Source organism: Mesocricetus auratus, unplaced genomic scaffold (assembly GCF_017639785.1).
Source record: "Mesocricetus auratus isolate SY011 unplaced genomic scaffold, BCM_Maur_2.0 Super-Scaffold_100676, whole genome shotgun sequence".
Lineage (NCBI taxonomy): Eukaryota > Metazoa > Chordata > Mammalia > Rodentia > Cricetidae > Mesocricetus > Mesocricetus auratus.
Genome location: NW_024429266.1, coordinates 107,290,904 through 107,316,934, shown reverse-complemented (window position 1 = coordinate 107,316,934; position 26,031 = coordinate 107,290,904). Strand labels below are relative to the sequence as shown.

Sequence of the window (26,031 nt, the reverse complement as noted above, 5' to 3'; positions counted from 1 at the left end):
GTAAACACAGTAAAGCACCCAGAGTCAAAAGTAAGAATCCAGAACACAGAGATTCTTCCACCTTCTCAAACTCCAGCAATTAATAACTATTGTTTGGATACTTTTTAAAAGTTATGGACATTTAGATTCTGAGCAATGTGAAATCCTAGACATCAGCAGAGTGTGAGCACAGTACATATGGGGTAATGAAAATGAATGTTTATTGAGAAGGCATTCAGATCTTGGCATTGTGCAGGGTGTGCTCCTACACAACTGTAATCTCAGTGTTAGGCGAAGCAGAGAAAGGCAGACAGAGCCCTGGATCTCACTGGCCGCATAGCCTAACCAATCAGAGTTCCAGATTCGGTGAGAACCAAGTCCCCAAAAATAAGATGGAAGCCAGGTGGTGGCGGCACACACCTTTAATCCCAGCCTGGTCTATAAGAGCGAGTTCCAGGACAGCCTCCAAAGCCACAGAGAAACCCTGTCTCAAAAAGCCAAATAATAATCATAATAATAATAAGATGGTAAGCAATTAAAAATGAAACCAAATGGCCTCAATATGCACAGCACACATGTACACACACACACACACACACACACACACAAACACTCAACTGAAAGAAAAATTTTAAAATAAAAAAACAACTTTTACAATTCTAACCAGATCAATTTGGAAATCAGAATACACACACACACACACACACACACACACACACACACACACACACACACACACACACTCTTATTTGTCCTGTGATGCCAGAATGGAACTCAGAGCCTCATCAAGCAACCATTAAGCTGCACCTACAGACCTAGAAGAAGAACTCTGAATAAAAATACAATGTATTCTAATTGACCCAAGTTTTAAAAATAATTCAAACATGCAAATCACTGTAAAAAAATGAGGTCAAACAAATTCTTTGGGACAAACAAGACTAAAGCAGGAAAAATTAAAAGAAACAACAACAAGAAACCAATGGACAGTAAGCCACAAACAGAACAAGTCAATTTGTTTTTAGCCTTTCTCATAAGCCATGGAGAAGAAAGGTCACTTCCTACGATGAAACGGGAGTACATTAGGAGCACAGGAGGGCTGAAAAGTTAGACACCACCTTCCCAGGCCAAGACTGGCTTGGCACTACTGTGGAATCCAGGTAACTAGAAAAATTTATCTTAATAAAATCAAGAAAGCAACAGGGTAGCAATCTGAGTATATAAACCTGAATCTGCCTGTTAAACTCTCATCTACACGATGCTACATATTTCCACTAATTTTCTATCACAGCTCATAGCACAATAATATACTAAATAACCTGATATCTTCTTCTAAAATCACTCAAAACTTCCAAAGGAAAAGCTGCATGCTTGATCATCTTATCTCTATACTTAAGAAGTAAGAAGACAGAGATGAAAAAAAGGAAGTATTTAAAGCAACATTAAAACTTGGTGAGTAATGATTTATGATACACCCTGATGCCTATTTTTAGTCTCTATACTGTTGTTGCCAACTGCTGCTGGCAGTTATCAGGAAATAACAGTAATCTTGTCTTCATTTCAAATGTATTCTAAAAAGTATATGCAATCATTTAGCAAGTGAGGCTAAAAAATAACTTTCCTAGAAAAACACTCCACAATGTAAGAAAAACCTTGGAGAGAAATAGTCTAAGACTTTCAATGAGATATAATGCCCTTTTCCTATTCTCAGATACAAAGGGGATTTCTATCCCAAACGCTGTTTTAAGCACCTGTAAGGAAAGATGGATAATCTCATTGACTTGTAAAGTTTAAGAAAATGCAAACACTGAGCAAATGCTCTGTGAATGGAAGGAAGAGCACTCTTCTTCTCTGGGTCCTTGACAGTCTGAATAGTCTGGGCCCTGTACAATTCACATCCTGTAGCATATGGATGGCTAATGCAATGAACCTCTCTAACAGGAGGCTTTTTGTCTTTCTCAGTACCAACAATTCCCATAATGCTTAATGAAGTTTTAAATGTCTCTGTAAACGTTAAGAACTTACCTTTCAGTAGTTCCTAGATGTTTTCTGTGAAAGTATATGCTGTATACACAGTCAAAGAGCAAGCATTTGTCTGTCTTCCAGAAACTAGACATGCCACATCTGAGCTCCGCTATTCTTGTGAATACAATTACTGGCTCACAGCTGTGCTGTGCCTACCATAACCTGTGAAATCACCAGGTGATGACAACAGGAAAACACACATTATTCCCTTCCCCCCTTATCTCTGCTGGGAAACTAAAGAATGCATGGGGGCACCAGCAATACAGCTGCAGCAAGGGGATCCCGGTAGGCAAGGCTCAGAGCACATTAAATACAGACATCAAATGCCCCCAGGAAAGATCTCAGGAAAGCCCTTGGCATTTCTGAGTCTCTTCTCTAGAAAACAGGCAGGGAATGGGGCAAGTGCTTGTGACCAGAGACAATTAAAAGAACATGGAAGGGAGGGGAGCCCCTCACCTCCCATCTAGTGGAAGTCCTTTATCTACTAATAGTCAAACTTTTTGTTTGTTTTGTTTTTTATTTTTCGAGGCAGGCTTCTCTGTATTGTTTTGGAGGCTGTCCTGGAACTAGCCCTTGTAGACCAGGCTGGCCTCGAACTCACAGAGATCCGCCAGCCTCTGCCTCCCGAGTGCTGGGATTAAAGGCGTGGGCCACCAACACATGGCTAATAGTCAAACTTGTTCAGATAGCTGTGAAGTCTACATATTTTGAAACAATAGTCCTTTTTAACAGTACACATTTCAAATAAGAATGTTCAAGTAGAGGCTGGGGAGCAGGTACACTTGCTGCTCTTGCAGAGAAACTGGGTTTGGTTCCCAGCACACACATGGTGGCTAACAATCATTTGTGACTCCAGTTCCAGTGGCTCCCACCCCCCCTGTGGGTCTTCGTGAGCACTACACACATGGCACACCAACATATATGCAAGCAAAACACTCATGCACATAAAATAAAGATAAATCTTAAAGAAAACCAGAACATTAGGGGCTGAAGCTATAGTTCCAGAAGAACCGAGGCCAGCAGCTCTGAGAGATCTAGCACCTCTGCTCTCCTCAGCACCTGCGCTCACATGCAGACACTCATAATTAAAAACAATAAAAAAGTAAAAATTCAACTCATTTTACCAAACAAATGATAATTTTATGTTAAAAAGGTGTTGAAACAAGGGATCGTGTTTAAGACCAAAGCATGTGGCGTTGAGTTTAACTTGCTTTCTGTCTCAGACATAAAACTGTAGATTGTCACAACAGGATTCAAAACCGTGTTTACAGTCAAGTCTCAATTTTGTGACCTACACTCCTTTGACCCTTTTGACCTGTGTTTTTATCTTATCACCCTGTCAAGCACACCTCAGAAATTGCTGTATTACTCCACGGTCTTATTTATTAAAAACAAAACAAAACAAAACAAAAACAAACCCAGGAGGATGAGACAGGTGTACTGCACGAGTTTGAGGTCAGCCTGAGCTAGAGTAAGACTCTAAGAAAAACACAAACAAAAAAACATCCCAGAATAAAGCAACTTCAGACGGCACCTAAATCAGACACGGTTAAGACATTCCAAAGGCAGTCTCCTGGAGGAAGCCCACACCCACACAGGAGTGTATGTATGACAGCCTTTCTGAAGCACCTTTCTGTTTCCCTTAAGGCCTGTGCTTCTATGTTAAAAACCTTCCTTGTCAGAGACAAGAGAATCAAAGGTTAAAGATCAAACTTGACTACCCATCATGTTGATGAGTAACCTAAGCTATATTAGACCCTGTCTTAGAAAGAAAGAAAATAAGCAAGCCAATAGTTAAGTCTTAATGAATCCCACCTCTGCTCTAGACTCACTGGTCCTAAAATTCTCTTCTTCAGTGTCAAGTGTCTCAGCACCACCTCAGCAAAGGTCTCTGAAAAGACTCCTCAAGCATCTCCCAGTCCCTGTTCAGCATCCAAAAGGCTAAGGCAGGGGAATGCAGATGTGAAGGCTAGCTTGGACAACTCAGCTTAGTAAAAACAACAAACAAAACAACATTCCTTAAAAGCAAAAAGAACATAAATACCACAGTACTAACATGGCTCAAAAGCAGAAGAAACACACAAAGTATGTTGCTGAGACAAAGAAGCAAACTTACATCAAAGAACAGGAAACTGCGGACACAGGCAGCCAGCAAAACACCTTAAAGCACAAGGCTCAGGACACCTGCAGGTCAGACAGCCAGGGCAGGCAGAGGTCCTCATCACTGCTCAGTGCCTCCTCTGTAGGAAGACAGGCTGGGGCTCTGCCACTGAAAAAAAGTAAGCTCGTCAGAAATGCAGAGAGCTAATGAACTTGGGATGGTAGCTCACACTTACAATCCCAGCACGTGGGAAACTGAGGCAGGAAGAATGACAAGAGCTGCAGACTACCCTGAGCTACAGAGTGAGACCCTATTGGAATGAGGGGTAAAAATGGCTAGCTGGTGTCTTTAAGCAACCTATCTTAGGAGGAAAGTCCTGACAGCTGTGTACAAAACAGTTTGGGAAAGAGGAAGAAAAATCATTAGAACAAGGAATCAGTGACAAAAATGCCGAGAAGAAGCTATCTGGGCTTGACCTGGGACTGTGAAATTGAGTGGAAAGGTCCAGCAAAGGCCAACTATCTGCACTTGTCAGCATGACGGGAAGCCCCTGAGGAAGAAGAGGAATTAGCACCAAGCTTCCAAGGCTTGATGACACAGAGCAAGGATCAGAGGTGGTTTTGGTTGTAGAGATGTTACATTCCAGGGAACGCTGAGGGAAATGACTTCACATTGGAACCCAGGTCTAGGACAGAAACTGAAAAGACATGTGGGAATTGCAGTTCAAGTTACACGGTGCAGAGGAGATTTAAGTAATGAAGGCAGAACAGGTGCCGAGAACAAACACTGAACTTGGGGACACTGTGAACTCTGGAGGAAAAGGACCTATGAGAGACCTCAGGAGGGTCCCAAGAAACATAGAGGATGTGCTGACAAGCAATATGAATCGTCATGGAGATTAAATGCGGGCCAGGCTGGAGAGATGGCTCAGTGGTTAAGAGCACTCACTGTGTGCTCTTCCTGAGGATTCTGGTTCAATTCCCAGCACCCACACAGAAGCTCACAACGGCCTGTAATTCCAGCCACAGAGGATCTGGACCCTACAGACTCGTCATGCACATGCTACACAGACATACATGCAGGCAAAGTACACATAAAATAAAAGTTGACTAATTAAAAAAAAAAAAAAGGTGACGGGGGCCAAGCCAGGTGAGTGTTGAGAAGGAGCTGTCAGTACAGGTAGAAAACGGTGTTTAAAGCCGGGGCTTTTCAAATGTGAGCTGAGCAATTCAAACCTAATGTATCCATTCCAGAAAGCAGAGACCATATTCATCAGGGTTCTCAAGAGTAACAAAACTTATAGAACGGATCTCTTTATATATAAAGAAATGGAATTTATCAGAATGTCTTACAGGCTGTAATTCTGCTAGTCCAACAATGGCTGCCCACCACTGGAAAGTCCAAGAATCCAGTAGTTGTTCACTCTACAAGGCTGGATGTCTCCGCTGGCCTCCAGTACACCGGAATTCAGAAGAAGCAGGCTCTAATGCTAATGAAGGCATGGACTGCCTAGCAAGGAGAGCACAAGCAGGCAGAGAGAGGCTTCCTTCTCCCACGTCCTTTGATTGGATGCCAGCAGGAGGTGTGGTCCGGATTAAAGGTGGCTCCCCCACCCCAAAATATCTGAATTAAAGGTGTATGTGTGTTCCCTCTTCTTCAAAGAGCCAAATAATTTAAGAAAATCTCTCACAGGTGTGCCCGGCCATTTTTGGGGGGAGGGGGTTAGTTAATTCCAGACGTAGTCAGGTTGGCAACCAAGAAAAGTCATCTCAGAGACTCAAATAAATGTAAAAGATGGGTGAAAGAGAAGACACAGGTAGATTCTCAGAGACGGGAGGGGCAGAGGGGCAGCAGTCCCTGCCCTAGGGGTACAGTAAACTCTATTTTGGTGGGGCACAGATTGAACAGCATCCCCCAAAGCTCATTTTATGTCCGAAGATAAGCAACCAGCCAAGCTGACCGTGATCACGGCTCTCATAAACTAAAAGGACTAGACCAGGTCTTTGATGGGACATGAAGCTAGCCCACCACAAGCATGCTAATCCTGATGAAGAACAGAGCTAACAGACAGGGGCAGGCAGGGCTTGCTGTTGGGTGTAAGGAAACTATACATTTTGTTATAAACAAGCCATATGGGGGGAGAAATTGGTGAGCGAGCAAACAAGCCTCCTGTCTGTCTTCCAGCCTCACGTGTGGATGGTGTCTAAATGCTGACCCGCACAGACCGACCAGCATCAACAATGACCAAAAAGAAAAACAAGTCCACATTTTCCTGGCAAATCACAGCACTGGAAGCTATGGCCACCGACAACTTGCCCCTCCTCCCCACCGCGTGCAGGGCCCATCGCCGCTGCGGAAGCCGGAAGCCACTCGGGCCTCACAGGCCACCGGGCCTGGGACCACAACAGGCGCAGCGCTCCAGGCCGCGGCCCACGCTCAAGGCACCGAAGGAGGCCGCGCGAGGCCAGGCGCCTCGGGTCCGCTACTCACCGCAACACCCGCAGCCCGGGATAGCGGCGCTCCGGGGCGCGGGCTGTGGCATCTTCGCTTCCGCCGCAGCCCGGGTCGAGCCGCAGGGAACAGGACTTGCAACCTGCGGAGCCCGGCGCCGCGGCTCCTGTGGCTGCGCCCCCGCCCCCGCCCCCGCCCCCGCCCCGCCCCGCCCCGAGGATGACGTCACGGACCGCGGGCAGGCGTCACGCGGGCCCCGCCAAAGCGAGCTCTGCTTTCCAGGGCCTTGGCGAAAGTCTACCGTTAGCGAAGTCTACGGTTGCTCAGGGCAGAAATGTAGATGAGGAGGAGGGGACGACGAGTTGTTCTCAGGAAGGGAGGAAGGCACAAGTTGGCTAGAGAGAATCTGTCTGCTCTAACACAATGGTAAGGGTTTTGGCCTTTGGTCCAGCAATGCTGCTTTACATCGACGAATAATCTGAATATTTAATCCTGTCACCTCTGAAATGAATGCTATTCGGTCAAGACCTTAAATTTTTTTTCGTGATGTCTGGCAGAGGAACCGGGACACATTGTAGGGAGGGAATTCTGCATCCCTTATTACTAAGAAAACAGCATCACCTGAACCAAACCAATAGATCGTTCTAGCTAACATTAGCCCAGAATACATTCCCTCTTCATTAACCGACTGCGGTGGCTTACAGTGCCCCCCACAGGCTTATGTGCAGAGCTTGGTGCCATTGGTGGTGCAAGTCCCAAAGGCTCTGGAACCTTCAGGAGGCGGGGACAATCTGGAGGGAGGAGGATGTGGGGGTGCCCCTTTGAGGATCTTACCTAGCCCAGAGGTCCAAGTCTCCTCTGAACTTCCTGTCCATCACAAAGTAAATAACTTACCCACACACTACTGTCATCCTGATGTCTGTCCAAGTGCAGTGAGCAAGCAATCATCCAGTGGACCCACAGCAACTATGAGCCAAAACTTTTCCCTTTAAGTTGTGCTCACAGTGGCACAAAGTTAACCCATTCGTGGTCCTGCCAAATATCTACTAGTATTGTCAGGGTTTGGGATGTTATGTTATGCTACCTAGGTCTCTCCACAAGTCTGAGGTCCTGATGACACTTCCCTGTGTCTTCCCATGGCCTTCAAGCAGTTGCTGTCCAATGCCAAAAAGGGTATGTTTCATAGTTTCCATCCTTATGTGTGGTTTATTTTTCGAGACAGGGTTTCTCTACTTAGCCCTAGCTGTCCTGGAACTAGCTAGCTCAAGTAGACCAGGCTGGCCTTGAGCTCACAGAGATCCACCTGCCTCTGCCTCCGGAGTGCTGGGATTAAAGGTGTGCGCCACCACTGCCGGGCTCATAGTTTCCATTCTTGTCCACACAGCAACTCATCTTAAGTGGAACTAGTAGTTATTTCAGGGATGGCTCTCTCTTGCAAGGGCAATAGCACAGCGTGTATCTGTGCGCATCACAATGTGTGTGTTACCTTTCTTGTTTTGCAACAATGTACCTGACAAAAGCAATTTAAGGGCTTATGTGGGCACACAGTTTAAGGTACAGCCTCCATTTTGGTGGATAAACCATGGCAGCCAAAGTATAAAGCAGCTTGGTACATTGCATCCTTAGGAGGCAGAGAGGCTGATGCACATTGTTCTTTCTTTTTTTTCCCCCCTTTATATTTAATCCGGTCCCTCCTTCATGGGTTATGGCCACCACCTTCCTGGTGGGTTTTCCCTACACAATCTCAGAGACATGCCCAGAAGAGGTGTCTCATAGGTGACCCCAAATCCTGTCAAATAATGAAGATTATTAACCATTTCATCTAGTATCCCTAAGTGGGTGAGGCTTACAAAATATAGGACAGCGAATCAGCATTCTGATGCTCAGTCCTGCTGGCGGCCCCTGAGAAACTTCACGGCGGTGATGAGGAAACTGGACAGGCTGTGTTTGCATAGGCTAAGGTTGGCCACCCTCTCAGACCCCGCCCCCTTTTGTGTCCTTTCAGTGTGCTTCCTCCCTCGCTTTCTTTGTAGACTTTGTGAATTCCTCCTCTTTGACCTTCTTAAACTCAACAGGGTGAACCTTACAGCATTCCTCACACCCCCAGAGAAGTACTTCAGGAGCTAAGGAGTCTCTGGGTATGGCAGGCAGAGTCAGCTGATCTGTCCCAACCCCATATACATAAACAACAAGGCATAATTCAAGAAGCATCAGGGGAGCCGTGGGTCACAGGACAGAGGACAGAGGGAGGGCACAGACATGAAAATAGAAACAGAAAGGCCATCAGGAACATATGAGGAACCTGCATGGACATCTTAAACTGACTTGGACATCAGACTCTTAGGAACCCAACCAAGCCAGGAGGCAGCCCCAGGTTGCAAGAAAGGAGCTTGTTCTAACTCAACCACTGTACATGTGTCATGGCTCTCTGTGAACATTTTCCTAAGGCAATCATTTCAGCCCATCAGATCTGTGAAGGCTCCCAGAACAGAGCAGGCTCTAAGCGGCCGTCACAGCCAAGTGAATTCGTCAAATAATCACAGCATGTATTTTATCTGGGTCAATCATATCCCAGCAACTGAACCATGAGAGAACTTACATTTCTAATGTCAAGGTCCTTATCCCCAGAACTTCAGTGGCAGTTGAGCAACAAGGGAAGAAATTGTCACTAGAGGTAGAGAAAAGCACTCCTGAGAGATTGGCCACTCTGATTGTATTTCCTGTTGCATTTCATATAATTCCGTGGTGCTCCAAACTTGTCCTGTGGTGCCAATATGTTGAAGAACTAGGGGACTTTTTCACCCTTTATTAGTGAAATTGATTCCATTCCTTTTCGTCAGGGTATATAAATGGCTCCAACTCTGGGAAGACATTATCCAAATACCACTGGAATGACTTGCAACCCAGTCATTTCCTTAATTCAACACACTCACTAATGTTTCCATAGGGTACATACTTCAAAGATGGTCTTTGAAGAAAAAAATTACCCTAGATGAAAACAAACAGTCATTTTATTAAACCAAAAAAAAATTTAGGTAATCAGGTCATGATAGCAAACATCAAGACATGTTTTCATCATTGGAACAAAAATGCCCTTTCCTCTTGCTGTGCAGCAGTTTTCTGTGAGATTAAAACCTTCCATCTTCTAGGAAAGCCTGGTAAAACACAGGATGTTAAAAAGGAGGTGATAGCCGGGCGTTGGTGGCACACGCCTTTAATCCCAGCACTCGGGAGGCAGAGGCCGGCGGATCTCTGTGAGTTCGAGACCAGCCTGGACTACCAAGCGAGTTCCAGGACAGCCTCCAAAGCCACAGAGAAACCCTGTCTCGAAAAAACCAAAAAAAAAAAAAAAAAAAAAAAAAAGGAGGTGATATTTTAAGATGTGTTTTTAAAATGGTGTAGAACAGGGTGTTCTAAAGAGAAGTAAAGGCTCATTAAGCCCATGAAGTAAACAGTTCAATGGCTTCAGGAAGTTCCTGAAAATGACCAGATATACTAGGCCCTTCCATCCTCAAACGTGTGTGTGTGTGTGTGTGTGTGTGTGTGTATGAACACATATATGCTATAAAGACTGCGGAGGCTCTCAGGCAAGCTGAGCTTCCTAGGAGAGGCTCAAACCAGCCTAGAAGCCTGGAAGAAGGCGAGAACAGCAAACTGCCTGAAAGAGGCTCTGAACTCCCTGGAAAAGACTCTTCAACAGTTTGAGCCCCCTGGAGGCTATTCAGTATGCTCTAGGTTCCTAGCTTTCACAAGCTGTCACCCATGCTGGGATGGACTTTATAAAAATTAAATTTTGTTTATGTATGTATGTCAGCATGAGGGTTTGTACATGTGAGTGCCCTAGCTGTAGAGGCCAGATGAAGGTTTCATATCTCCTAGTCCTATACAGACAGTTATGAGCTGCCCGATGTGGGTGCTGGTAAATGAAGTTAGCACTTCTGGAAGGGCAGCAAGGGCTCTTAACTACTGAGTCTTTTCTCCACACCCAGGAGGCAAGACTTTTGGCAATTCAGTTTTCTTTAAATCATTTCTGCTCCTGTAAGTAACCCCTCACCCATATTCCTGCAAGTAACCCCAATAAAGCTCATTTGTTCACCAAATTGGACTTTGGTGATACACATGTTGTTTGTTTGTTTGTTTGTTTGTTTGTTTGAGACAGGGTTTCTTGGTAGCTTTGGAGGCCGTCCTGGAACTAACTAGCTCTTGTAGACAAGGCTGGTCCCGAACTCACAGAGATACACTACTTTTCTCTGTCATTGGTTCCCTATCTTGGGTGAGTAGATTTCATACTCCTCAGGAATAGTGACACATAACACCTCTGCGCAGGGAATGAGAGAGAGCGTTTGACATCTGCTTTGATACCAGTTCATCACCATTGTGTCCACCACAACACCATAATGACCAACACAGTGGAACCCAGGAAAACTTATGTCCTGATTCTCAGGAGACCCAAAGTCACAGTTTCCCATCCCAGTGGTTTCTTTCTCCCATACGCAAAGCCTAAGCTCCTTATTTCCTGATCTCCAACAATATCCCTATACTTCCAGAACAAGTGTGGTGTAACAAAATCAAAAGGACTCTCGAGCTAAACAGTTTTGCGCTCATTCCTGGCTTTGCTATCGATTTCCTATTACTATGGGCAAGTGTCTTCATGAGGTCAGTATGAAGATTGGGCACTTACAATGTAAGCAAAGCCTACGAGAAAGCAGGCTGGTGTGCAGTGTTAGGGTGCATGGGTCCTTTCTTGCACCACAGATGTTTAGTTTTTATTTGTCTTGTTTTTCACGACAGGGTCTCATGTATCCTTGAACCCATTATAGGGAAGAGGCTAGCCTTGAACTTCTAATCCATCTCTATCTCCAGAATGCTAGAATTATAGGTGTGTGCCACCATACCCAGTTTATGACATGTTGGGGATGGAACCCATGGCTTCATGGATGCTAACAGAGCTCCATCCAGTTAGCATCCATGTTTTTGTTTCTTTGTTTGTTTAAAGTGTTCTGAAATAAGTGGTAAGGATGCATATCAGATTCCTTGTTCCTGTGGTAAAGAGGCATTCTACAAACTAGGTGGTGATGGCACATCCCAGCACTTGGAGGCAGAGGCAGGTGCGTCTCTGTGAGTTCGAGGCCAGCCTGGTCTACAAAGGGTGAAAGGGCGTTTCAGGGCAGTTACACAGAGAAACTCTTTCTTGAAAAACAAGAAAACAAAAAGAAAAAGAAAAGAAAAAAAGAGGCATTCTAAACAGACCAGGGTTCTCTGAATTCAGAACCCTTGTGTTTTCATCTGTGTATTTCCAGTGCTGCCAAGTAGGATAGCAACATTGCTAAATGGGAGAGGGGGTTTGCTTCTCCAAATGAGTGTGTTCTGTGTATGTTATGTTGGATTTTTCTTGACGGTTCTTAAGTATTGTAAGCTTTTGCCACTACTTCCCAGGGTGGGTTGTTAAAGACGGGATGATTCCATCAGCTTGGAGGCATGAAGGCCTGGATTACCTTGGGAAATATTTCTCCATTGCAAAGCCTTTTATTGTACCATACAACTCATCAAATTTTCCAACATGTAGTTTCATACAGTCTGTTGGTTTTACATGTAACCTTTCAAATATGATCTTAGCCAGGTGGTGGTGGTGCACCCCTTTAATCCCAGCACTCGGGAGGCAGAGGCAGACGGATCTCTGTGAGTTCAAGGCGAGCCTTGTCTATAAGAGCGAGTACCAGGACGGCCTCCAAAAGTCACAGAGAAACCCTGTCTCAAAACAAAACAAAACAAAACAAAACAAAAAAAACAAAAAACAACTGAAAGACCCCTATCCAGGACCCCCTAGGAAAAGAAAAGCAAGGCCAGGCCGTTGCCTAATGAAAAACACCCAGACCAGGTGCCTCGCCCAGCTGGAAGGATGTCAAACAGGATCTGTGGTCACCAGAGCAGTCATAGGACCCGGATAATAATTACTGAAGCGTGCCAGGGTCTTTTATGTGGCAATACCAGGACACCTAGTCCTTGGCAACTACCCCCTGCCCCCAGTTGTGTCTATGATCCCCATAGTAGTCATGGGACCCAGATAATAATTGCTGAAGTGTGCCGGGGTCTTTCATGAGGTAATACCAGGAAACAGTCTGTGGGAACTACCCCTGCCCCCAAGATGAGCCAATGAAATGCCTGTTGCTATGCTGATACTTATGTAACCATTAAAACTCTATAAATATTGTGCTCCCTGCAAGTCCGGTATGCTCTTCACCCGAGTTGCAGTAGCATCCGTAGGCGCCTGTGTACTCAATAAATCACCTCTTGCATTTGCAGCCAGTGGTCTGGCCCCGGTTCTTGGGCAGAGGGTTTGGTTCAGTGCCCGGCGCTTTGATGCCAAGGTTTTTCACAACAACAACAACAAAAAATCAAGCAATCAAACAAAACCAGATCTGATCTTAGCCTGCACCTGAAACTGTTCTCAAAACTCATAAGTCTTCTGCCTCAGCCTCCCATGTGCTGTCATTACAAGTATGTGCATCACTCTTGGTTCACATTATGTGTTTTTTATATCCTTTATGAAACTTAGTCACTCAGTAATTGTAATGTTCAATTCAACTGCTTAGATCCATGACTAGAATTCACAGCCGTGGGAGAAAGGAAACATCAGCACTACAAACATAAATTCAAGATCACTCATAAAAAGTCTGGTTTAGGGCTAGTGAGATGGCTAAGCAGGCAAAGACACTTGCCACCCGGCCTGATGAGCTGAGTTCAGTCTCCCAGGACCCGTATGGTGGAAGAAGAGAGCTGACTCGAAAGCTGTCTGTTGACCTCCACATGTACACGTGCAGGTATGCTCACATACAAGAAATTAATAAATATAGAAGACATACATAATTTGAACATATTACTTTAATGTGTTAGATTAGGAGAAATACACAGCTTAATTATATCTAATATACGGAGACCTTTTTATATACCTACAGTGACAATGTGGATCACTACATGGACAGTGAGGGACAGTTTGGATGTTGCCCATCAGTATTTAATAATGGGTTAGCTCACCCCCCAGAAACTCCATGTCTTGATATTTATTCCAAATATAAATGTACAAATATAAACAAAGATATGTGTAAAGATGTGCATTTCAGTGTTGAGCACAAAATAAATAATAGAACCCAACTCTCAAGGTAATCAGAGTGTTTATCACCAATGACTGTTTAAGTGGAGTCAGCTCTGGCGGGCCTGTTCACCCATCCAAAGGGACTCTTCAGGGGAAAGGTACTTGGGATTGTAGAGAATACTTAGCAGTTAAGAGCACTGACTACTACTGCAGAGAATACAGATTCAATTCCCAGCACTCACATGGGGGCTCACAACTATCTATAACTTTAGTTTCAGGTGATCTGTTGCCTTCTCCTGTCACCAGGAACATAAGTGATACACAAATATTCATGCAGGCAAAACACCCATAAAATAAAAATAAATCTTTTTAAAGAAGAAAGGTACTTGAAATGTTTTCATTTTCAGGGGTAATTTGTAAATATGTTTTTAAAATACAGCAATAAGCCAGGCAGTTGTGGCGCATGCCTTTAATCCCAGCACTCGGGAGGCAGAGGCAGGCGGATCTCTGTGAGTTCGAGGCCAGGCTGGACCGACAGCCTCCAAAACAATACAGAGAAACCCTGTCTCGTAAAAAAACAAAACAAAACAAAAATACAGCAATAAATGCAAAGGTTTAAGGATGAAACACTTCGTTGTACAGTCACATGAATGAATCTGGGCCTTGTGGCACAAGTCTCTATTCCCAGCACTGGAGAAATAGAGATAGCAGGGTCACAAGTTCAAGGCCAAACTGTACTACATAGAGAAATCCTGCCTTAAAAAAATTACAGAGAAGAAAGAAGTAAGCCGGGATCTGGTGGCACAGACCTTTAATTCCAGCATTTGAAAGGCAGAGGCAGGTAGATCTCTGTGAGTTTGAGGCCAGCCTGGTCAACAAAGCGAGTTCCAGGACAGCCTCCAAAGCTACACAGAGAAACCCTGTCTCAAAAAACAAAACAAACAAGTATCTTCTAATGTGCATATGTGATAACCAGCAACCACAACAAATAATTCAATGATCACTTTGGGAACAATAGGCTGTTTGTTTTATTAATTTATTTTATTTTCTAATGATTAATTTATTTTATGTGTGTACACTGAATGTATTATTGTGTACTATGTGCTTATAGGAGTCTAGAGGTGCCCTCAGAGGCTAGAAGAGGACACTGATTCCCCTGGAGCTGGAGTTAGGATGTGACCCACCCTGTGGGTACTTAGAATTGAACCCAGGTCCTTTGGAAGAATGGCAGGTACTCTTAACTCTTAATCATTTATTTTTTAAATGTACATGTGTCTCTTTGATCACATGTCATGTATTCAGGTGCCTATAGAGGCCAGAAGAGTTTTGAATCCCCTGGAGCTGAATTTACAAGCAGTTTTAGCCCATCCCGTATGGATAATGGGAATAGAACTTTGTTTTCTATAAGAACACAACCATCTGTTAGTGTTTGCCTGGTCCCTAGAGTATTAATTTTGTACTCCTGATGATCATATGAATTTTAAAATAAGCATGTTTAACCCTTAACATTTTAAAATATGGGCATGCTGGCACCACTTATAATCCCAGCACTTAGGAGGCTGAGTCTGAAGGATTACTGTAAGTTCAAGACCAGCCTATCTATCCTACATTGTGGGTACTAGGAAAGCCAGGATATATAGCAATACCCTGTCTCAAAGAAACTAATGATATTCATTAAAGACAATATAATAAAAATGCAAAAGGACATAAAACATAAATGTTTAACTTGCTTAATTATCAACAAGTCAGCTCCAGCTCCCTGTTTAAGAGGTGAACACCGGCAACCCAGAGCTATCTTAACTATGTCCTTTTTCTTGCTCTGATTTCATTTTTAAATTTACTTTATGTATATGAGTGTTTTGCCTGCATGAATGTCTGTACATCAACATATGTGCCTGATGCCTGCAGAGACAAGCCACCATGTGGGTGCTTGATCTCAAGTCCTCTGCAAGAGCAACAAATGCTCTTAAGCACTGTAGTGGCTTTTCTTGGTTGTCAACTTGACTACATCTGGAATTAACTAAAACCCAAGTGGCTGGGTTCACCATTGAGGGATTTTTTTTCTTAAATTGAAGTAAGAAGCCCACTTTTAATCCAGGTCTTTTGAGGTGGATAGATGCAATTTTGATTCAGATCTTCTGAGGTGGGAAGATCCACATTTAATCTGGGTTGTGCCTTCTTCTGGCAGCCTATATACAAGACATGGAAGACGGAAGCTTGAAACGTGCTCTTGCTGGCAAGTCCGTTCATTTACTGGCATTACAGCCTACTTCTTCAGGATTCCAGCATATACTGAAGACCAGTGAGACATCCAGCCTCGTGGACTGAAAAACTACTAAGTTCTTGGATCTTCTGTTAGTAGACAGTCAATGTTGGACTAGCTGGACCACAGCCTGCAAGTCATACTAATACATTCCATCTATGCACCGTCAGTGCAGTTCCTCTAGAGAACCCTGATGAGCACAGCCGCTGAGGCATCTCTCCAGCCTCTCCACCTGTTTTTGAAACAGGGTTTCAATTGTGTAGTCATAGCAGACCTAGGACTCACTATGTAGACCAGGCTGATCTGGAACTCATAGAAATCCATCTTCCTCTGCCTCCCAAGCACTAATCTCAAAGTTTAACCTTGCTCACTTTTAATTTCATAGGAAGAGAATACAATATGTATTAGTTATTCACCATTATGCCTTATAGATACACCAGTCGTGGTGGTTGTATATGTATCTATAGCTTATGGGTTTGCAGTGCTGTATAGTCCTATAGCTACTAAATAAATCACCTATATCCATTATATTCTTTTTTCCTTGTTTTTAAAGATTTTCCTTTTTTTTTTTGACAGGGTTCTCATTTTGTAGCTCTAGCTGGCCTTGAACTCACAGAGATCTGCCTCTGCTCTTGAGTGCTAGATTAAAGGTGTGTACCACCATGCCAGGACATTTATTTTAATTATGTGTGTGTGTGTCTTTGTGGGAGGTATGTATCCCTGGGTTCAAGTGCCACCAGAAGTGTGGCCATATTCCCTGGAGCTGGACATAGCAATGGCTGTGTGCCACCTGGATGTGGGTACTGAGAACTGAACTCAAGTCTTCCACTAGAGCAGCCTATGCTCTTACTCAGCCATCTCTTTAGCCCCATCATTCCACTCTGTTTTTGGGATGGAGTGTTACTAAGTTGCCTTGACAGGCTTCAACTTGCATCCTTCTGACTCAGCAGGAATCCCCCAACAGTGCCCTGATTATAAAAGAAAAACTGGAGTCACCCGGGGAAGAGAGACTCCAGACAGGAATTGCCTCCATGTGGGGACATATATAAATCAAGGGACAAACCTTTCAAATAGAAATATTTGACTGTTGATAGAAAAGGAATTCACAAGACCTGCACCAGCCACATCTTCCAGGAAACTGGTCGTGGCTCGTTAGGACAATCTGAAGAAATCAGCTCCTGATGCTGCAGCAGGGAGGGGAAGAGTAATTCCCCAGTGAATAAGTAGATATGGTTTTAAGGAAAGACTCTGCAGGTTGATTTGCTTCTGAGAAACTTGAATTTTCCTAAAATTCAAACTTAAAAAATAAGTTGCATCAACAGCTACTTAGGTTTAACCAATTGAGAGCAGGACTAATGGTGAGTGGGTGAGGAATTGAAGGGGCTCCATTGATTTATGAAAAACAGGAAAGAATACAATTTGGATCTGGAAAGATGGAAGTCTTAAGAACAACAGCCCAGAACCTGATCACCACAATCAGAGGTATCACTCACCTTGTATTCATCCAACCAGATGTGAACCACTGGCAGTAAGTTCCTTGACAAGGCTTTCTTGAGTACGGCATTATTGAAATTCTTACTGTCATGGGAAATTGTCAAATATAGGAAAATGTACACCTTAATACCTGGGGTTAGTCAATAGAATTCAAGTATGTGTGTGGACATGCAAAAATATGCATTAAAATAACTTGCTGTCTTCATGTGAGTTATGCAAAACTGTTTTAAAGGCCTTGGGCTAGAAACATGGCTGAAAGGGTTAAAAGCAATTCCCTGCAAGAACAAGGATCTGAGTTGGACTCCTCCAGCAAGAAGCTGGGCATGACAGCACACACCTGCAAACCCAGGGCTAGAGGGGTTGGGAGACAAAGACAGGAGAAAAATAGTGAACTTCAGTTCAGAGGGAAATCTGTCACAAACGAACAAAGGTGAAGCCCGATAGAGGAGGACAGCTGGCATCCTCCTGACTTCTGAATGCACATACATGTACCTGCACACACATGTGTGTATATACACTCATACATACACATCAAACATAAAAGTTTCCATTTCATCACTGTAAATGATGCCGTAGAGGGGCTGGTGAGATGCTTTAGTGAGTAGAGGTGCCTGCCACCAAGTTTGACCACCCGAGTTTCATCCTAGGACCCCAAAGAGGAGGGCTGGAACTGACTCTTGTAGGTTGTTCTGTGACTTCAATACATGTGCTGTGGCAATGCGTGCCTCTCCTCCATGTACACACACACACAAATTCATCTTCAAAAACATTGCATCTATCTGTTTGGTGGTACACATGCCACAGTGGCGGTCAGAGAACAACTTTGAAGGACTTGGCTCCCTTGCCCTGTGGCTCTCAGGAATCTAACTTGGGTCATCTGGTTTAGTAGCAAATGCCTTAACCCACTAAGTAACTCACCAGCCCCCATGTGGTATATTTGCTGGAGCCATTCTGTTTCCTGGATTCCAGTAACACCAACATGGCCTGGAAACTTGATAAAAATGAAAACCCACGGGCCACTGATCTGGGAAGTGTGGTTGGGGCCAAGCCTTCTGCATTTTCATAGGCTCTTCATAAGGTTCAAATGCACACTCAGATTTTATGATCCTGTGTTGGCAAACTTTTCTGGGGAAATTCACGTAAGCATTGTGGAACAGTAATGGGAAGTTATCATCCTCCCTGAAACACTCTGCGTGGGATTGAGAATATGGCTCATTTGGTATAGTGTTTTTCTGACATACTCAGAGTCCTGAGTTCAAGTCCTAGCACTACATCCACCACTGGCCATGGTGGTCCACAAACTGCAAGTGGAGCACTCAGGCGGTGGAAATAGCATCAGAAGTTCAAGGCCACCCTGGCTACAGGAAATTCTGACTTAGAGAAACTCACAGAATATCTCAAAACAATCCTTCACATTCCTTGTCTGGGAGACACAGAATAAAATCCTTAGCCCAGAAGTCCACGGTTAGGTTCTTTTATCAGCTTATCCAATGGTCTGGCCGCCTGTGTTCTGTCTGGAAATTGTGACCTAGAAGTTGTTGATATTGATTTCTGTTCTATGTTTCATCATACAGCAAGAGCTGACAGATACAAGTAATCTATGTTTCAGTCTTCTTTTTAAAAGAAAAACTGAGGAAATTTGAAAAGCTGTTACACTGTTAATATGTTTAACAGTTTTATAATTACCACGAATACTTATTTTTCCATCTTGTAAATTATTCTTTATATCTGAGTGTTTTGTCTGCATGTAGGTCTGTGTAACATATGTGTGGTGTGTGTTGTGTCTGCAAAGGCCAGGAGAGGTCGCTGGATCCCCGGAACTGGACTTTCAGTTAGTAGTGAGCTGCCAAGTGGCTGCTGGGAATAGGATCCTGGTCTTTGGGAAGAACAACCAGTGCTCTCACTGCTGAGCCCAGCTCCTTCTCTGTTTTCTGTTTGTTTGTTTGAAATGTTCATTGGTTTCAAGAGACTACAGAAGTCAACTTATAAAAAAAAGTGGGGACTAAAACTAAAACTTTCTTTCAAAATGTTGTCAAGAAATACATTGAAGAAAAGCAGTAGATTTTAGCCCAATTTCCATAGGTCCCAGAAAGCTGCTTGTTTATTCTTCTGTTATAGTTTGTTTTTATTTTGAGATAGGACCTACGCTGGCCTCAGACTCACTATATAGCTGAAGATGAACTTGAACTTCTAATCCTCCTGCCTGAGGTTCAGGGATTATAAGACATGTATGTGCCACCATGCCTAGTTTTATGTGGGGCTGGGGTTGAATCTGGGAGTTTGTGCGTGCTGGGGAAACACTACCTAGTGAGCCATATCACTAGGCTGATCACGGATCCCCTTTATATCTAATGAACATACCCGACTACTGACAGGATTATAAACTAGAAGATAGAGGAAGAGTTGTGGCCATCCCTACACAGACAATGAGCACAGGAGAGGGTGTGTCCAGATGGATGTGTCTCCATTAAGAACAAATCTAGAGTAAACAAGAAGCAGGACTAGGGATGAAACCAGTTGGAAGAGTGCTTGCCCAGAATGCATGATGCTTGAAAAGTGCCTGCAGCTTCCTAGATCTTGACCCCTCTTGTAACTTTTGAGAACATTGTGACCTCCTCAGTGACCGTGAACCTGGGCCAGCCTGCTTGACAAATGGCCGAGTGGTTCTCATTGCTCCATATGAGGCAGCCAAATGGCAGAAGACATTCTGGATGGGCTCCAGGTGAACACAGAGGCAGCAACATCTGTAGAAATCAGACATTCTAGCCAAGACCAGCACCACCGTAGTAACGTCAAAAATTGAGGGGATTAATAATTGTTTGTGGTTTTAAGCTGACAAAAATTAGCTGATACACAAGACACCACTGCTCTCCTAACATGGGTTCCATTTACATCAATTTTACATTGACTTAGTTGTTCATTCCACAAACCCAGAGTGACAGGTTCAAATTCTGGTCAGTAAACATTTGCTCACTCCCCTTCTCTCATCTTGGGTCCGAGGACACACTGATTCTGGACTTGTTTTACAGGCTTTGGCTAAGAGAATGTCAGCTCACATCATGACCACAGAAAGTGGAATGTGCCACGTGACTTGGCTTGACTTTTATCTTCCTGCCATTCAGTGTGAGAAGAGCATATTCCATATGGCAACGACTTGTGGATATAATGCAAGACCTCAACTAAAACCAGAAACTAAAGTCCAATCCAGTCAGCCTCTGCTGAGTCACCCCAACCACTGTGGACATAAACACGAGAAACGTATGTGTTACTATTTTACATCTTCATCTTTGAGGTACTTTGTTATACAGCATAACTGTGGTAATAACTGATAGATACTGAGGTAATAGCTGACTAATTGCTAACATCCTTAGCAATTAAAGGTCTGAGCAGATGACACAAGACGAGTAACCTGTTGACTCAGTGGATAGCCCACATAGGAGGAAAGTGTTGGAAATCTGCTGAAGCTTCCATCATGTCAATGTATGAGAACTCTCTAGCAGATACATGGTTTGTTTTCCTATCAGATCACCCAGTGGGTTTAGTGATCCTGAGCAGGATTTAAGCTGGCATCTATATCTAAAGAGGTACAGTCAAACTGGGCCAAGATGATGCACACCTTTAATCCCAGCACTTGGGAGGCAGTGTGAGCTGGGTAAAAGAACCTGTCCGGTAAACCACAAATACTAGTCCTTTACATCTTAAGTGCTACCACTTCAAGAGGGTTCTGGATGACACCTCAAAAAATGGCTCTGTTCCCCTTTTATATAGCAATAGAGTACTCTGTGTTTCTCCACTGGTACCCTGATAGATGGAAGGCCAAGACATCAGAAGTTACTTTTACACTGTGTACTGCTGTATTGTAACACTGTCCTGTGTCCTTATGATGGCTAATTTGGTTGTGAACTTGGCAGGATCTATAATTGGCCAGGAGACAAATGTGAGCATTCTGACGGGGAGTTTCTAGATTGGCTTCATTGAGGTAGGAAGACCCCCACTACAGTGGTCAGCACCATTCCATGGGCTGGGGTCCTGGACAGCATAGAAAAAAGAGTGTGTGCTGAGCAACAGCTTTCATCTCTCTGCTTTCTGAGTATAGCTACAATTGTGACCAGCCCTAAAAATTCTTTCCCACCGTGATGGACTGGTGTTCTCAACCCATGAGCCCAAATGAACCCTTCTTAAGTTGCTTTCATCAGGTAGTCAGGTATATTGCTATAAGATGGGAAAAGTAAGTAGTATTGTCCTCAGCTGCTCAGTGAACATTGCTTCATGAATGAAAAAGGGGGCGGGGGCACTATCTTCTGAATGCTTGACCTGCAACATAGCTTGACTGGGAAGATTGAACTTAGATAGATCCTTAAGAGGTAGTCTCCAGCAGACTGCAGACTTCTTTGTGTCATGAGATATGTGTCAGTCACAGCAGCCATTTGAAGGCATGATCTTTTAGTCTTTTGGTTTTTGTTTAAGTTTTTCAAGATAGGGTTTCTCTGTGTAGTCCTAGCAATCCTGGAACTCCGCTCTGTAGAATAGGTGAACCTTAAACTCACAGAGATCCACCAGACTCTGCCTCTTGAGTCCTGAGATTAAAGGCAGGGTGGTACATGCCCAGTTTTAAATTTTTGTTTTGTTTTCAATGGCCAGTGTCAAGAGAGTCCTTGAACTAGTTACTAATTCACGTGTTTGCTTATACAAAACAGAGCCAGATATACTTCAGAGACTCAAAGAAGCCATTGGGAATAGAATCATTGGAAATATTGGGCCAGGAATAATTGATTCATCTGAACAGGAAGTTAACTGTCACTTGCTGTCTGTGAGGACTGTAGGACCAGAAATGGGACACATTTTCCTTTCATTACATTTTAAATTTTATTGAGAGAGAGACTGTGCACGCCTGTTCATGTGCATGTCCAAATGAACACATATGATGGACGGCCCAGCTCACATGAAGAGGTCAGAGGACAGGTTTTGGAAGTTGGTTCTTTCTTTTCACTGTGGGGTTCCCTGGTATTGAGCTCAGATCCTCAGGCTTGTCAGCTGGCAGCAGGCACTTTTACCCAAAGAACCATCTCAATGGCCCCTACGCTTGCTTTGCAAAAACACATACCTTCACAAAAGTAGTTCTACTCAGATATAGAATGGGCTTATAGGTAAGTCCTAAGAGAGGTAAATTTATTGGGCAGTATTCTTAGAGAGCAATGTAATAAAACAAGGTATCTCCAACCAAATATAATAAAAAGAGCCAGAGGCCTGGGTATTATAAAATACTGCCTAGGGAATGCATGGATGGGGTGGGGATAATGAAAGTTACAAATGTGGAAGGTGATTCCCTCGGGAACTTGAAGGAGAAGACATTTCTGTGATACCTGTGTATGCACAATAAACCTATGAAATCTGTGTTGAAAAGAACAAAAATGAATAAAGAATAAAATAGGACTGGGGAGAGGGCTCAGTCAATAAAGTGCTTGCCACATAAGTATGAGGACAAAGGTTCGATCCCCAGAACCCACTTTAAAAAAGAAGAACCTGGATGTGGGTGGTGCACACGTGTAATCCCAATACCAAGGAGGCAGAGATGGGAGGATTCCTAGGGCTTGCTGGCTGGCCAGCCTAACCAGCAAGTTCTAGGCTAGTGAGAGACTTTCTCAAAACTAAGGCAAACAAGACCTGAGGGATGATACGATACCCCAGTGACCTTTGGTCTCTTCATGCATACAGTGACCAAAATGGCCAGCTACCAGGGAGGAAGAAGGGAGGGAGGAAGGAGGAGAGAGGCAAGGGAGTCAGGAGAGAAAACAGAATCCAAAACAGAAAAGGGAGGGGGCTATAAATATCAAGACGATTAGAGAACCCACATAGTTTTAAAATATCTTATTAGTTTACTGCACCATGTCCTATCAAGTGTTTCCCAGGAGCCCCATCATCTGCCGTGTGCCCTTGCATGTGTCACCAGAGCAGTCCTGCATGCTCCTGGAGGAAGCAGTATAGCCAGATGAAAAGTCAGGTTGCACTCTCGCTCAGGGGTTAGGCTCTGGCCCAGTAGGCACCAAACTGGGTTCCATTTACCACAACAAAATGGAATACCGGCTCTCCTCTATGTAAACATAACCGTGTGGAGGAAACAGAACAGAACAGAACAGAAGGAAGCTGACTTACTCTTAGTGAAAGTTTCACATTTTCTCCTCCCCAAAGGAGGAGACCTTTGTGCTTTGGTAAACACCATTCCACTCTGAACTCCTAGGAAATCCACTTTCTGAATTCCACTTATGTGAAATGGTGTGGCACCTATCTGTCTGTGACTGTTTCATTTCCGGTACCATAATGTTCTCTAGATTCACCCATGTTGTTTACAAATGATGAGATTTAATCTTTGCTGTAATAGACCAATTGATTCATGGGTTTGTTAGTGCTAGAGTAAGGATGAGAGTAGACAGGTTTCTTCAACACACCCGTTTCCTTTCCTTCAGGCATATTGTCAGTGGTGGAATTGCTGGGACATAGAGGTTATTTTACTTTCAATTTTTTGTAAGTGAGAAGTTTTATTAGAAAGAGGAGGGAGGAGAAGGAAAAGGTAAAGAGACACAGAGACAGAGGCAGCGACAGAGGCAGAGGCAGCGACAGAGGCAGAGGCAGCGACAGAGACAGAGACAGACAGAGACAGAGACAGAGACAGAGACAGAGGCAGAGGCAGAGGCAGAGGCAGGGAGAGGACGGAAGAGAAGGGGGAGACAGGAGAAGTCCTGTCTGCCCCAGGGGAACAGCAGGAAAGAGAGTGAGGAAGAGAGAGTCAGGAAAGAAAGAGCAGAAAGACAGCGGGAAAGAGCTCTACTTTTAATTTTTGAAGAACCATTGATACTATTTTCTAGTATCTTGCATTCTTGGCCATAGAAGACTTTGCTGTCTTAATAGAGTGAAATAGGCTTGGATTTGCATCCTAAACGAGGAGGGGTGCTGAGGCATTTTCATGTACCATTGGCCATTTGTATTTCCTCTTGAAAAGTGTACATTCATGCCTTCTATTTTTTAATTGAACTTTTTGTTGTTTGTTCAGTGCCTTATGTATTCTGGACATTAACCCCTTATCAGATATATATTTCCAAATATTGTCTAGAATTCTGTGAACCCTCTCTTTGCTTTGTTTACTGTGTCTTTTTGCTCTACAGGAGCTTTTAGTTTGATGTAATCTCATCCTCCATTTTTACTCTTATGGTCTGTGCTTTTCAGAGTCTTAGTCATCAAATCTTTGAGAAGGTGAACGTCATAAAGTGTGTCCTCAACTAGTGGCATTATAATTTTGGGTCGTACATTCACATCAAATTTGTTTTGACTTTTCTATGTGGTAAGAGATAGGGTTGCTCATTTTAGTTACTTGTTGTGATAAAATACTGTGACAAAAGAAATATAAGGGAAGTTGTGCATTCTTGCCTGGCCTGAGTCCTAGAACCCTGACTAGGGTCAACAAGAGAATGAAGAAGGACAGACAGACACACTGACACAGAAAGGCTGGGAGTGGGTGGTCTTTGGTAGCTCTGATGAGTAGGAACTGCACTCTGGAAGCTCTGTGTTTATTGTATACATCTGGACAGTGATGCAGGATTAGTTACCCTCACTCAGTTGGAACAGTTTCTGTGGGGGAACAGTCTTCAGGCCTTAAACTTGGGCCAAGGGCCTGTGGTGGACATTTTTTGCACACACTGACAATATTCACACTTAGACCTGAGGAAGACTATGCCATTCCTCTAAGCATCACGGTGGGGAAAGGCTTTGCCACTCCCATGGCTGAAGCTTTGGAGTCTTTAACATGGCTGTGCCTGGCTGGCATGGACAGCATGGTGACCATGCTGCTTGACAGAGTCCCTGCATTTCGACATTGCAGACCACACTTCTCCAGCACCTTTTATGTTCTTTTCTTTCTTTTTTTGCGGGGAGGGGAGCGTTCAAGACAGGGTTTCTCTGTGTTAACAGCCTTGGTTGACCTGGAACTCACAGAGATCCATCTGCCTCTGCCTTCTGAGTACTGGAATTAAATGTTTACCTGCTGCCTAGCTTTACTTTCATTTTTAATGATTTTCAATAGTAATGCCTTTTCCTTTGGGAAATCTTGTGCAGGCTTTGATAAAAGATAAAAATGTGCACCGTGATAGCCTCTTTAAACAAAATGGTTCCTTGGAAAAAAATCCCCCCTACTATTCCAGGAAATCCATTGTGCTGTCCTGAAGAGGAAACCAGAAGAGGAAAGTTAAGAGATTTACTAAACACACCTGACTCCAAGGAGAAATGCCTACAATTCAGATCCAGAGCCTGAGGCCATTAAAGGCAAGAGTTCAGTTAATAAAGGTAGAGGAATTAGAATGGTACAGTATAGTGGGAAAAGAGCAAGACATCAGGACCTTCCCTTTGGGAGTGTTATGAGGGGAACAGGCCTATACGGAAGACTAAGAAACTGTAGTATAGTGTCTGCTCCCCAGAAGAAGTCCTTTCCCAAGGTCAGGCATTTGGATTAAGGTCTCAATTCCCCTGGGGGTTTGAGGAAAGTTCTTGCTTGATAAAGCAGTTGTTCTTCTTATCTCTAGGGAGAGCAACTTTTGACCCTTCCATTAACATATGACTTTTTCCTACTGTCAAGGTCAA

The 26,031-nt window shown here is 43.8% G+C and overlaps 2 protein-coding genes across 5 annotated transcripts in view; one reads left to right on the top strand and one right to left on the bottom strand.

Annotated features, from left to right (window-relative positions):
• Positions 1 to 6,727, bottom strand: part of Galnt11 (polypeptide N-acetylgalactosaminyltransferase 11) — a 29,501-nt gene extending 22,774 nt beyond the window's left edge. Inside the window, 1 exon segment of the mRNA XM_040739290.1 lies at positions 6,593 to 6,727. The gene's annotated coding sequence lies outside the window, so the exon portion shown is untranslated.
• Positions 6,314 to 25,674, top strand: LOC121137230 (large proline-rich protein BAG6-like). Of its 4 annotated transcripts, XR_005874468.1 has the most exons (4): positions 6,779 to 6,979; positions 11,101 to 11,209; positions 14,758 to 14,877; positions 15,835 to 16,437. XR_005874468.1 is itself a non-coding variant. In XM_040739292.1 (3 exons), exon 1 carries the CDS (start codon positions 6,343 to 6,345, stop codon positions 6,895 to 6,897), a length of 555 nt encoding a protein of 184 aa, XP_040595226.1. In that variant the 5' UTR covers positions 6,314 to 6,342; the 3' UTR covers positions 6,898 to 6,979; positions 20,433 to 20,661; positions 25,596 to 25,674. The 4 variants fall into 4 exon arrangements, 3 of the variants coding, with proteins under 3 accessions (XP_040595226.1, XP_040595225.1, XP_040595227.1); XM_040739292.1 differs by lacking the exons at positions 11,101 to 11,209; positions 14,758 to 14,877; positions 15,835 to 16,437 and adding exons at positions 20,433 to 20,661; positions 25,596 to 25,674 and having other exon boundaries at positions 6,314 to 6,979; XM_040739291.1 differs by lacking the exon at positions 11,101 to 11,209 and having other exon boundaries at positions 6,314 to 6,979.
• Positions 25,675 to 26,031: the final 357 nt, after the last annotated feature.